We start from the raw sequence: 14,739 nt of genomic DNA, 5'->3' as shown, positions 1-14,739 counted from the left end.
TTCCCTAAGATTCAGGCATGCAGATTTTTTTTCTGTGCCTTTTTTTTTCTAATTCTGTCACTCCACGGGTTTCTAATAATCAACCCCTAATCCAATATCTTAGTCAAAAATATTATTCTTACAAATATTATTTTAACCATAATAAATGGCGGTGTAAATATACACATTTGATCCACATGCATATATATATCAAAATACATTCACAAATGCTTTCTTATGAAAAAAGAAAATGTACAGAGATTGCCAGCTGCAAAAAATTAAAATATCCTTTTTTTTTGCAGTGTCTGTACATTTTTTATTTTCTTGAATTTTTTCTTGAACACCTTGGATGCAACTTTTTTTCTCAGTTGGTGTCTAGCTTGCTATTTTTTTTTAAACAAAGCCACCCCCAAAAATACAGGTACAGGTAAAGTACAGCACAGCACAGCACATTACAGTGCAGTAGCAACAGAGGATTGATATTTCAAATATGAACAAACAATGAATTCAGTAGATCACACACTAAGTAATAAAATAGTGATTTATTTCAATAAAAAAGCATTCACTACAATTTTAGGAACACGCAATCGATAACTAGTAATAAACTTCATATGACACATATTTATGTGAAGCACTGTACATGTTGTATTGCTTATATTAGTAATAAATAATATTATTATACATCTGTAACCCTAACATCATAAGTTACCATTAGGAAATGCAAACTCAAAATATGAAATGATTATGCGCGTAAGCGTCCTTTAATAATAAAAACAAATATGGCTGCCACCAGAGTTTGACCAGACTCCACACAAAGAAGTTCGCTGATACTGTTCTAAAGATTTTGGATTTTGGCATTCCCATGGTGTATCCTTGAAAGGAAAATATGTATAATAATAAGGTTATCACGAGAATACCTCAAAGTACGCACTCAGACAGTGCTCTGTGCATCGGTCGATACTCCACCTGTACTGTCTATATGCATACTTTGAGGTATTCTCGTAATAACCTCATAATATATTATTTACCAAGAATAAACAACAATTCTTCTTAGGTTGGTTTTGAAATAGATTCAAGTTGCACAACGCTACACTAAATATTTAATACTGGTCATCTTATCACTATATAAACAATTAGATGTATACATGTTAAATATATTCCATACTTGTTCCATTTGATTGAAATATCAGATGTTTTGCATATGTTTATGGATACCTCAACCCCTTACTCCATAACTACCAAAGACAACATGCAACTTACTTTATTAAAATAATCATACTCCTAGTATGAACTTTAACCTAAACCAGCACAGCCTTGGAACTCCTTGCTTTAAATAATCAAACATAAATAATCAGCATTAATTAATTATGCTGATGCTTTTTTGTTATCTATAACTTCTTGATGAATTTTTTTATCTGGGAGAATTATGTTGTTTGCCTTTGTAGTCTTCTACAAATACATGCACAATGACTCAATCTAAGTAAAGGCTTTGGTACTTTTAATAAATGGCCACCAATAAGCATGTATCTTACCATGATCTGACATGTATTTGGGTGTTTTGTATAGAGTTTGTTTTTACTGACTTTTAATGAGCTAAATGTAAAATACCGGTATAAGAAAAAAGGTTGCTGGATTTTATTTTAACTGAATTATCCCTTTAGCAAAAATAAAGTATTTTACAGTATACAAATAGCATTTCGGGGTACACTATTCTGACAGGATTTTTCAACCAATTACAAGTGCCTCATCAGAGCAGTAAATAACACAAATTCTGATTGGTTGATGATTTGTATCCTGTAAAGTAATTGGTCAGAAAGAATTTCAATCTGATTGCATGATGTCTGTGATATTTTAATATTCAGTCATTGACTTATAAATCATGTCTGGCAGTCCATTGTGCATGTATTTCCATTCATTACTAATTCCTGGGTACTAATATCTTAGGATCCGGATATTGTGGATTTTCAATTACACCAGAACCAAATTTGAATTCCAAGAACTCCTTGACATGATTTGGTGCTGATGCTTGCAGCCCGGCAAACTCTATCCTTGTCAGTGGTTGCAGAAAATGTTCTGGAAATTCAGTGTCCTGTCTATGAGACTTCATCCAGGTGTCTTTAGTCATTATTCCATTTTTTGAATAAAACGGGTATACATCTACATGTACATGATTTATATTGCTGTACTGGACTCTATAAAAATCTCCCTCAGTGGCTTTTTCCCACACAAAACCTTCAGCATCAGTGAATGGAACACCGTTTCTAACATTTTTCAGTTGATGACATTTCCTAAAGTCGTCCCGATAAATCCCAATGTCTACGTCATAATCCCACGGGATAATGTCCCCGTTGCGGGCAGCACCGAGTAGACTGCCACCTTCCAACCAATATCGCACACCTGCGTTGTCGAGTATTTCAAACACGTGCTTCACAGTTTCTCTCAAATTTCGTATGCAGCAAGGGGGAGTCCATCGGTTACGATATAAATATTCAGGCATGCTGTTTATAACTGTTCCAAAGCATCGCACTGTTTCTTTACTACATCCATACCAACCAATATGTCCATCAGGATTTATTACTTTTTTAATCCCAAAGGCAGAATAAAGAGAAACTTTCCTCTCTTCCTCTCGGTTTTGGTGCTTCCACTGCACATGTGCGTCATTGTACAAATTTCCCAATGAATCAAGATTGCAATCAGACATCAGAAATATTTTCCATTTGCGGAGAGAGGTCTGTAGATATAAACTCTGTGAGATAGGCCTGGTATACGGATAGCTTAGATTATGTAGATCACTGGATCGGATAAGAACTGCATGGGACCCACTCACACTATCACATATATTACTGGTCATAATGTAATCAGACTGCGTCATCCATTTTTGTAAATTTACTTTCAACGAGAAGCAAGAATGTTGAAGTTCATCTGAATTTCGATTAACAATTTTCACTGCAATAAGTCGTATTTTATTGTCGATGAAATTAATAGATTCAAACTTATCAATCATTTTCTCCAATACAGATGGAGTTAATATTACACCATCCGGTAAAAATAATACATATTCTGTGTTGATAAAACGTTCAGGGTTAGAATGACTTGGAGGCTGGTCTGGTTCTGCGGCGAGTGTTACGAGTTGAACAGTCTCTCTAGATTCTGTGGGTAGTTCTAATGGCGGATATGGTTGACTATCAGCAACAATTAAAATGTTCAGTCTTGAAAATGTCCGTAGAATTGATTCTACCGATTTTGGTATGAGGTTATCGAAATCTTCATATTCTCTGAACACCACAGTGACCCGCTGACTCAATGACAGTCGTCGGGCCTTCTTGTCTATGTGACGCCGTTCGTAATTTGGCTTTCCTTTACCCGCATCACCATCGAGAGAACGTCCATTCGGTAACCCATTCAAACTTTGTTGCTGTCGTACGGCATAGAACAAGGCAAGTAAATTGATGACAATAGCAATAACAAGGAAGATCTGACAACGTTTACGTCTCATCAGAATCTACGTTCGCAGTCCGAGTTTTCGCCCGCTACGACCACTATTACAAAATTAGCGTCCGATTTAATCTTTATTTCGGATTCGAACATGTCAGATTCGGAAATTCCAGTGTGGAAATAATAATTTGGAAATTTTTATAACAAAAAAATCGTTTCATAAAAAATCTATAATTCTGATTAAATTAATTTAGTTTCGTAAATTGGATCTGGAATTATAACGAGTTCTAAGATATACATAATTTGCCAGTGGAGAAATAATTTCATGGACAAACAGCCAGTTGAAGAGCTTTGTTCGCATTTCATTTCTTTGGAGTTTGGTTCATCAGATGGATTAGCGGGTTTGACTTTTCTTTATTGGCAAACTCTATCTTCTTATTTTTTTTTATTAGGGAATGGTATGTTTCTCTAGTTGGTAAATAATTGTACAATGCATCGACAGTTCCAGAATCATGATACTGATTCAGCCTCAAATTGAAGCAATCATTTACAACGCGCAGTTTGGTCGTAAAATTACATGGTTGATAAAATTTCTAATCTCCATGCTTTATGCAACAGCCGTAGAAGAGACTGGAAATGTGTTGGAAATGATATTTTTAATAAATCCACGCACGAAACTTCTAATACATGTATTCGTGAGTGCCCACCCTCCTAAAACTGTTTTCATTAAATTATCACAAATATTACGTATTTGGTAAGATGCTGTTCAAAAGTAGACAACCATATACGGAATTTCCAACTGAAAGCAGGATTTCTGAACAGGATTCTGAGGATGAATTTCACTTCATTATATATTGTCCCATTCATAAACAGCAACGACAACGGCTGTATAAAAAAAAGCTTCAAAACCATCCCTGGTTTAATGAATGAAGACGTGAAAACTAAATTTACATTGATAAGAACGAAAATAGTGGCAACGTCAAATCATTATACTAGTACATAAGCAAGTTTAATACATTTTTCAAATTATGTTGTTGTTGTTTTTTTGCCCTCATTTTATTCTTGTCGTGTAAGTTCAGTGACTTTATTCAAGTTGTTGACCACTCCGGAGACATTTTTGTGTCTAAGGTATAATCAGAGGTACATTACCTGGGGTTTGCAACGCACATGTTACTGTATGGTGACATCATGTCAAGATCCTATTCAAGTCTCATCTCGTAAGATAGCGAGACTGGTGCTACGACCCTCTGACATGACATACTAGTAGGCGGTTTGTAATAAAACAATAAAACATGTATTACCACATTCATAGTGAAAAAGTGTAATACATCGAAAATGTACAGAAAATATAGTTATCGTAATCCGTCATATCGTGAGCAGCTATTTTGATCCACCTGTATCCTAGTTACCTCGGGCATGCGCATTCGAATTTTTCTGAGTTAGAACGCTTATGCGAGAGCGAGGTTGAAACGGGATCTTGGTATCATGTCACCATAGTTGCAAACCCCAAGTAATGTATCTCTGGGTATAATATAGTATGGATATTTAAAGATCTGAGTAACAAAGAAAAGTATAGCAGGATTATCTCATTTATTTTGTAAACCACTCACATTCCGAGCAATAAACGACAAAGTTGAGAGTGTTTAAAAAAATACGGAGCTGAGGTTTTTGAGGGGATACCTTAGGGAAAAAATAAGAATGAGGGGATGGTGCCTGGGAAAGTGGTCGTTTTCACAAGGTGATACCGAAAGTTTAATGCCAGCGTGGAACCAAGTCAGAATACAATACATGTAACGCCAGTTTATGACCAACAATTAAGTTTAGTCTCTGACGAAAGATATGTTTTGCGCTTTGCCCGTCCATCCCAGTGGCGAATCTAGGGGGTGGGGTTCTTGGGGTCCGGACCCCCCCCCCCCCCGTTGAAAAATTTATTCATGACAATTTGTTATTGTATAATATAAAAAAATCATCAACTTAATCTGGCGATTTTAAAGTTTGGACCCCCCCCCCCCATAGAAAAAATCCTGTATCCGCCCCTGCATCCATTTGTTCGACTTTCAAGATCACTTCTCCGACATGCCTGGAAAAGTTTGCACAAAGAACGCAAATCATAATGGCAACTGACAATCATCTCTGTCAACAACAAAACACACACACACCAAAAATCAATCAATGACATCGTATCCACTATTTCTTGGGCATGTCTTGATCCATTTCATTTAAACTTCGTTATTTATGCAAGTCATTTTGTTTCGCGATTTAATTCAAATTTTACTGTCGGCATTTTTTTTCAAATATTCTCTTAAGTTAGATGTTCAACTTTTTACTTTTTGTGTGTTTTTAGATTACGTGGTGACAACAGCCACAGATTAATTTAGTTGATGTGCCAAACCCGGGCCTAGAATGGGAGAATTGACAATATTTACACAATATAAAGTATTAATGTTCTTGCATTTATATCTTCAAAGTGGTGTACCAATATGGGAGGAGTACCTAAAGTTTTGTAATACTAGTAATAAAAAACTTCAGTCTCCCTAAACAGCACAGTAAATTTGCCACCTTTCGAACAATACAATTCGCGAAAGCCGTAACTTTCATACAGATTTCAACTAAGTTTTGCCAACAGTTATGGTATATCGACACGTACTTTACCTGCTTCACTCAGTTCCGGGTCATTCACTTTTGTAATATCTTATATTGTGCAGTTACCAAATTTTTGGGTGTATTACAAACGGCCAAGAAACTGAACACATGATAAAACGCATTGAAATTACGTCAGCAAGACATCGATGTACCTTAATTTGGCGAGTTAAGGTATAACCGAAAATACGATGTGTAAAAAAGGAGTTTATAATTTGTTGCCAAACAGACTTGAATACGAAAATAGTACCGAATCTGAAACTAACTTCAGACGTAAAAGTACTTTGTTTGTTTGTCCGAAAATTATTTTCTCAGGGGTGTCTGAATATTTTGGATTCATGCATTGAAATACCATGATATGAAAATACATTAAAATGTTTAGTTTATAATACACGCCATCTATGCTGTGTTTTGGGGAAAGATTACTCCCTTTTGTTTTTCGCAAGGGTGAAAAAAAACCTTACTAAAAGTAAATGTATACAAACAAACGAACCAACCCGCCATTTTTCAAAATGGCCGAATGCACAAAGAGCGAAGAAATGGACACGGAGAAAAAAGCTGACGACAACGATGGGAAAGAAAAAAGCGAACGTGTCCAAGAACCGAACGTGGAAAGCGCAGACGAACCAAAGGGAAAACACGCGTTATATATGTATGATGCTTTGAATAAAACGCTCAAGAAATGTTTATCAGAGACTAGGTAAGGTGCTGGCCGTATTCACTATAAACAGTTTTTAAGTCCACTGTACTGACTCAGACCTTGGTATGAAAATTGGCCCAGGGTTTGCGCTAGTGTCTCAGCAAGACGAGTCCCACTTACAAAATTTTAAGAAATAGAAATTTGACCCTGGATAACTTTATTAGAGATTGGACCCCAGCTTGCCTGAAAAACTGGGTCCCTCTTCAATAATTGGAGTCTGGGAAGCAAAATATGGGGTTAACGCAATCCCTGATTGGCCATAACAGTTGTTCGGCTCTAACCTGCGATGATGACGCTGCAATAATTTCACTCAATTATCAACACCAAAGACCACTTAATAAATTCCTTAAAAGTACCACAATTACCTATAATAACAAAAACAATTTGCTGAACAACTCCAAATTAGTGATGAAGCCTGCATACAGTACCTATTATTATCCACCCGGGTGTTTCAACAAACCCAAAACATATACCTGATATTGACTTTGTCATCTCTACCAGCCATAAAACTATCCAAGTATGATTTTCCAGATATATACTCTTTTTCCACAACCCACCTAATTAATGTTGATAGAAATCCCTCACCACTACAGCTGTATATTTATTTATTTATTTATTTATTTATTTATTTATTTATTTATTTACACACAACATCGCTTGGAGGGGATGAAAAGGGTTACAAATCAGATATTATTAAAAAAAAATAACTATATAAAAAGTAAAGAAACAAAAAGAATAAAGAAAAATCAAATGATACAAATTTGTATACATGTACAAGGAATGTCTGACTGGCTTAGTTTATGTAGGTGCTGCTGTCTTATATTCAAACAGTTTTTTAAATATTGTGCTAAAGTATAATCAGTGAGGAGACAGTGGATCAATGATTGTGTAACAAAACAATCTCTCTAGTATGTTAATACTGTAAAATACTTTATTTTTGCCTGGAATTAATTTTCGCTATTATCTCTGAAAGAATGATTCAGTGAAAATAAAATTCAGCGAATATAACTTTTTTCCTATACCCAGTATTTCAACTATCAACTTGTCAAAAATCAGCGAAAATAAATTCCATACAAATCACCCCAAAAATCTTTTCAGCGAAAATTAATTCCAGTTAAAATAAAGTATTTCACAGTATGAAGACATGCAAACCTGGAAAAACTCGTACATGAAACACTGTCAACTCTCTAACAACATGGATACAAAGAAAGCAAACATTAAAGTTAGATTTTTCATCGGTACTTATACATTGGTAGCCAACAGATCCAAATATAAAATTTGCTGCCCCAAACCATTCAGTACCCAAATATTTTTTTTGAACATGTGACCACATTTAAAAAAAAAACATTGTCATAAGGAGCACTGTTACAAGTCCACTAACATGCAGCCATTTATTTTTGCAGGTATAGTGTTTTTGCTCGTAACTACCAGTTCGCCCACAAACAGAAACCACGGCTACTGAAAAGTTTGTTTAAAAAATTTACAGAGAACCTTAAATCATCTGCTGAAGTAAGTGGTTGTCCGCCTATATTTTATGCAGACATGTGTAATTAGTGGTCAAAAAGTAGTTTTGAACATCTTAATATACTTGCAACATCATGAAGAATGGGTTGGTCATTGCTGTGATAACTGTCAGTTGATGTAGCATGTGAGGGACATACAACTGTCATTGATTGTTTGAAAATTAGCATATTCAGATGAGAAGCCAATCAGTATCATGTTCATCCACTGTCCATGCTTGATCTAGACGAAATCTAAGTAGTATTTGCATGCTTCTGAAGAGAGTTTAACATCACCAGGCTACTGGGTAGTTTGCATGGTCCTAAAATGCAACTGAATTTTTTGATTTCTGAAATCTAAATCAGTGCACACAATGCAACATAATTACTAACCATTTTCAATACAATGGACGATTTACTGCTTTACAACTGCTGTACATTTTTCACTGAACAACAAGTCTGTATATACTGATGCAGTCTCAAACGTCACAGTCACTGTTGCTTGTCTAATGTGTGGCAAATCACTTGTAAATATACTGTGCATATGCAGCTAAATGACGCAGCTGCGTGAAAATGGTTCGATATAACCAATTATAATCATGTAACGATCTCAAAATGTACATAGCAAACCAAACAGCGTTGCTGTTCGAAACAATACAGCATAGACAGTAATGTATATATATTTGTAACTGTGCATCTGATGCTGAACATATTTATATCAATAATGTAGATTCCTGTACACCTCATGATGTCATTGAACTATCTTGGTATGTTTTTATCTCCAGAGTGAATTTGAATTGATGATAAAAGAAGAGAATTTAGTTGCATTGTGTAATGATTTAGACAAGATTATAGATGAAACAGAGAATTCACAACATGCATGGTTAGTACCAAAAGTATCGTCAGTGTTTATTTTCATGTGCATGTATAAATACTATTGTCAGTGTATATTGTATGTCAGGGTACCTTTAATTGATTTTTTTCACCTTCAATAGTGAATCTCTGAAGCCATAACTTAAATACTAGTATGTCTGGACTGATCAAATTATTTGATAAATGTGCATTTGCTTCATGCTGTTATTTAAGGTAACCATTTCAGTTGTATAAATACAATTTCTGAATCGGATCTCAAATGTACATGTTTCATTCTGGAAAAAAGGGTCCTAATAAATACAATCTATAGTACTCTGATATGTGTCATTTTATTTAATGGACTTGATTCAAGATGGCTGATGAGTTCCAAAGCCATATTATTGATAGGCAAGAGCTTCTTTTGTTTACATTTTGTACAATCATAGTACTGGTATATCATGGACACACATCCACATACCTGTTCATTCCAATCAAGGTTTATTTCAAAATGAATAATTCATTTATTTCACATCTGCACAAGAACACTTAATTAAATAAAAAATTATGTGACTTTTGGACAGGAGACCAACACGAGATGCAGAGAAAGACCTTCTCAGTCACTGTATGGTTGAGAAGTTACAAGAAAGAGATAAGTTGTTGGAGCAGGTTAAACAGCTGGAGAAGGAGCATAGTCAACTAAAAGAGGCTTTTATCGCAAGACGAACACATTTGCTAAGTATAGAGGAAACCTTACAAAAAAAATTGAAGAATATTGATGAGGTGAGACTAGATTTTGTTTTTCTATTTTACAATATGTTGGCTTTGTAACCCAAAATCGCTGTGATGTGTATTCGCTGACAGTCCCACATCTATTTTATTTTAGGTCTAATAGTTGCACTCAGTACTTTTAACACGAAACTCAACTCAACTTATTCAGATACAGAGGTCAAACTTGTATTGAATCTACCTACTCTGTGATTGGCTGGCAGTTACCAAACTCATTACCATATTCGACTATCAAAAAGTTTACATGTTTCTTGCTGAGAGTAAAATGGAATTCATGATTCAATGAATTGGGTATACACCCTCATTTTGCAATTACCGGTACATCACAAATTTTGCAAAAAGTCTTGACTCACTTATTGAAAGTTGAATAAAACTAACTATCTTGACTGATGCTTATCTGATGCTGATGCAAACAGTTTTTCACAGTAGCAGACATTCTCAATGATTTCGTTATTCTCTGTTGTATGTGGTTGTCTTGGAGAGTAGACTTCATGTATATTGACTGAGAGGTATAAAATAATGATAATATTGCAGTTCAAACGAGAGTGTCTTCACTCAAAAAGTACATCAAATAAATACATAGTATTTACCTTGCCGTGACCGTACATACTTACTGCATTGAGAAGTTACGTTTGGAAATTAATTATGTATACGGTAATACACATCCATTACCACAGATGCAGGTTATAACTGTGTGTCATTTTTATAAATCCACAGGCTGCTGAGCTATGCAGGAAGACCCCAGTAGCAGAGATGGAATCTTTAGTGTGGCAGGCATGTGGCATGAAAGAAAGTCCAACATAATCTACATATACTGCTCTGCATATTTAAATTCATGATTTTCAGCCTGTAAATAAATTACCAGTGATGTTTTGCATATTAATTAACTGATTTTTAAATTTTACAATTTGTTCCATCTTATAGGACAAATTTTAATTGATTATCTAATGTAGTGTAATAATCACTTAAACTGATTGAATTGTGTTCTGTCTAGAGATCAGGGCATGATGTTAACTTTTAAAATTGCTTGTCTGAAATGCATGTTTGTATATATTTACTGTAGTCTGTTACGGCAAATTCAGTTGTCCGAACGTCAATTTTACTTGTCTTGGACTCTACGCTTAGTGTCTAGCCATGTATATATTGACAGTAAAATTACTAATACTTGATATCCACAGACCATGTGTATGTAATCTCATAAATACTTTATTCAGACATCTTCCTCAACATCACAGAACGCGGACTATTTAGATCAAGATTTTTACCAATCTGATCTTATTTGATATTGTTCTTCGTTTGAACAGTTTCATCATCATCAGAATAACTCAAGTGGGCCATGCAGATAAAATCACCTATTTCTTCTTTCACAAGGAAAGAAAATACTGATAATAATGGAATAATTGTTCATAACTTACTGGTGTATTGTGACGATGGATACCATGGATTGTAGAGTTACCAGTAGTTTATAAAGTGACTTAAAATGTTCCTGTTTGTTGCTGTTGTATCTCCAGGAAAGGAAAACTATTGTATTGAACAACATACTGCACTGGAAGCATTATACAAAAGTAGATTTTAATCAACTTTTTGAAACCATTTATATATTTAATTGGTGTCTTAGTTTTCCCAATATTTTAACTATCGACTGACTGTGCATACTAAGCTTTGTATTTTTTTGAGAGAGATGAGCTACATGGATTATTGAAAGTCAACTTATTTTGACCTAGTTATCTGATAAATTTTTTCTATTATCTCCGGAACTATTTGTCTAATGTTTTTGGATTTGTTTTTCTGAGGGAAATGTATTAATAAATATGTTTTGCATATATAATTTTGATCTTTTGGTCCCATAATTTGTGGTATGTGCATAAATGTGTATATATATATATATACCGGTATATACACATACATATACATATACGAGTGTGCAATAATTGACATTCATTCCTACCTTCTGCTGCCCCCCACCCCCCACCCCGTAGTGCTCATGGTGTAGCAAAGACTGATACGAGTTAAGCTTGCAGTAATAAATTTTTGGTCATGTGACCTATTGATTATTGGTACATTTATTCATATGAACCAAACAAGATTTTCTGATTGTAAGACTGCTAAGTTTGTATTTATATTGAGATTGAGAACCGCTATTGTAAAAAGTGTTTTTTTAGCTCGTAATATAACTCTAAATGTGTCTACTATAAAGGTTACCTGAGAAATTGGGTTGATTATTCAAAATTATTGATTCTCTAGTTATTAAAATGGAACTTATCAAACTGCTAGAGGGCGTTCAATCGATTTATTGGGGAATTTCATTAATTTTTCAACAATGTTGATTTTACTTGTGAGCTTAATGCCAGCTCAGCAGTATAATCAGAATTTCGTGTTTTATCCGACTTCTCTTGGTATATTTTGTTTGGTAATTGTATGCATGTTTATATTTATAAACCTTTGGCAAAGTCAGTTTACAAGTTTCTATGTACAACAATGGGGTTCATAATTGTAAACCAACTTCACAGTAAAAAAAAAATTGCTTGTATAAAGTTGTATGTATGGACATCTATAATGTAGAAGTGTATTTGTACAATTAGTTGGCACACTATACTGATATTTATTGAATAATAGTGCAAACACGAATAAAAAAAAATATTCAACTGATTGGATGGCATGCTGTAGTTTGTGAAAATATTTGAGCATCATAGAGTTGAAATTTCAAAAGTCTCCACCACCAGTCAGTTACTTATCAAGCTAAAACTTCCAGTCCTGTGTCAGCACCTAGTTTGGTTTTTGTTAGGTATTCAGTTCAAACGGTCAAATATAGATGTGCGATCCAGCATGGGCCCATGGATCATAGCAGTTACTAGACTATAATTTAAGGGTGAAGACATGGCATTAAACTTCGATGACAAGATCTGTCACCAATGACGATGTGCCTAACTTTACAAGTTGCATGTTGCTCGATTTACAGCTGCTTCAGCAAGGAAATAGTTAACCTGTCTGTATACTGAAAATAAAGCGGCATGTTTTCTTCTGTCTCCTACTCCGGCGATTTTAATTCTAGAAGTTTAGATCATTTGAAAAAAAAATTAAACAAAAGAAGAATTGGGCGTATTAAGGGTGCACATTCCATCGTGGTCACTGTTTGGACAATTTCAAATACTCAATGAACGCTTGCTGTGAAAAAAATAATGGAAAAGAGACTGAGCTAGTGCCCCCCCCCCCCGAGGGGGGGGGGGCAATACATAGAACTTGTCTAATGAGGACGTGCCCCTAAAATGGGTCTCGTTTTTTTGGATTTTAGGTATAAGTATCGGTCTTATTTTTGGTCAAGATAGGTATAAATATCGGTAATATATTTCCAATTTGGTATACTTATGGGTCCGTATATGAGCGAATATCGCCACCTCAGATCCATATCAACCCGGAAATTAAACAAGGCAATCAACATTTAAACGGCGATTTAACACGGAATAGAAGAGGGAACACATTTCTCAGTGAAACCTGTCGGCTTACATGTGTTTCTATTGGAGATACTCTTCTAATAGAGCAAATACGGTAACTTTTATTTGGAATAAACAGTGATGACAAAAATGGTACTTTGGTATAAATATGGGTATAGATTTTACCACTATCCAGGTATAAAAAGGGTCACACTTTTGAGCACTCATGGGCACTTTCCTACCCAGCTATGTATCAACTGCTCCGGACTAGTGTCTCCTGTTACTGTAGGTTTGTCGCTTATATCTATGGTTGTCATCATTCCATATTTATAACTTTCCACGCTTCCATGATTAAATGAAACGAAATCTGTTCATAAAACGTGTTTGTGTTAGTGTTCCAGTACGCAAATCAACTTTGCTAATTAATAAGAAGTTTTGCTAAGTAATATGTAATGTTGCATTCGCATCTCACAGGTGCCTGTGTAAGTGTTATTTATTTTCAGGTACAACTTTCATTCATCTAAAAAACATACACTTCTGTACTATCTCATAATTGAGCATACCTGTAATGTAGTCATGGTAACGAAGCCAATATTGTCATCTCTGTTACTGTGTTCTGGTTTTTTGTTTTCGCCGATTTGCACTTGTTTTTATATAAGCATGACTCGCAGTTTATTATATATATGAAAATATCATTCTAAGGAATAGATCGTAGTCTTTTAACATTAACTGTGAAATTAACTGGTGTGAAGCTTCCTTCTCAGACCAGATTCTTTACTACAAGTTAATTACCTTCTCAAAAAGAAACTAGTGGTGCTTCATACAAAAAATTGTTTACGGTATAATTATTGTTGAAAAAGTCTGTTCCAAGCAGTCAACAAAATGATCCAATTTTGGGAGATACCATTTTAACTCAAGATCAATCTTGAGTCAATCTCAACGTACAATACATGTATATAAAAAAAACGAGAATATAGAAATTACGGTTGCTTTGGATTGTGTCTATATTTGACGGCGCCATTTCAACATTTTCCGAACAAACTGCTAGGTCTTGTATTCCTACTTTTCAGTCCTCGTCAGACGTAGTCCAAACCGGAAGCTGTTTTAAGTTCTGTCCGACAGATGTTGTTCAAAATAACATTTGAAGTCATCAACTATTTCTCTGAAATTCCTAAGCCTTGAATGAACATCACACATGTGTTACTAATACATGCCATGTTTGTTTCATTTCCACTCGTCTTTTGTCATTTCTCGAACGTGCCCTATAGTTGGTGCCAAAACGACACCTAATGTTTGTCCTCAAATGTTAATTCTGCCAAATGTCACATGTCAAATAAATTTAAACTATCCTTGAATATGATATTGTGCCCAATAATGTTATAACTTGAAGAATCCCTTTTCTGGTAACGTGGGAGTG

The 14,739-nt window shown here is 34.8% G+C and overlaps 2 protein-coding genes across 2 annotated transcripts; one reads left to right on the top strand and one right to left on the bottom strand.

The window, feature by feature from the left end:
* Nucleotides 1–485: 485 nt before the first annotated feature.
* LOC100378266 (ribitol 5-phosphate transferase FKRP-like) lies at nucleotides 486–3,505 on the bottom strand. The gene has a single exon (XM_002734246.4). The coding sequence runs from the start codon at nucleotides 3,473–3,475 to the stop codon at nucleotides 1,898–1,900; it is 1,578 nt and encodes a 525-aa protein (XP_002734292.2). The 5' UTR covers nucleotides 3,476–3,505; the 3' UTR covers nucleotides 486–1,897.
* A 2,954-nt stretch (nucleotides 3,506–6,459) lies between these two features.
* LOC100378419 (polyamine-modulated factor 1-like) lies at nucleotides 6,460–10,749 on the top strand. The gene is made up of 5 exons (XM_002734247.4): nucleotides 6,460–6,754; nucleotides 8,158–8,263; nucleotides 9,039–9,136; nucleotides 9,687–9,885; nucleotides 10,609–10,749. The coding sequence occupies exons 1-5, from the start codon at nucleotides 6,528–6,530 to the stop codon at nucleotides 10,693–10,695; spliced, it is 717 nt and encodes a 238-aa protein (XP_002734293.2). The 5' UTR covers nucleotides 6,460–6,527; the 3' UTR covers nucleotides 10,696–10,749.
* The last annotated feature ends 3,990 nt before the right edge of the window (nucleotides 10,750–14,739 follow it).

The sequence above is a fragment of the Saccoglossus kowalevskii genome, chromosome 13 (assembly GCF_978046115.1).
Source record: "Saccoglossus kowalevskii chromosome 13, keSacKowa6.1, whole genome shotgun sequence".
NCBI lineage: Eukaryota > Metazoa > Hemichordata > Enteropneusta > Harrimaniidae > Saccoglossus > Saccoglossus kowalevskii.
This window is presented reverse-complemented; position numbering and strand designations above follow the sequence as displayed.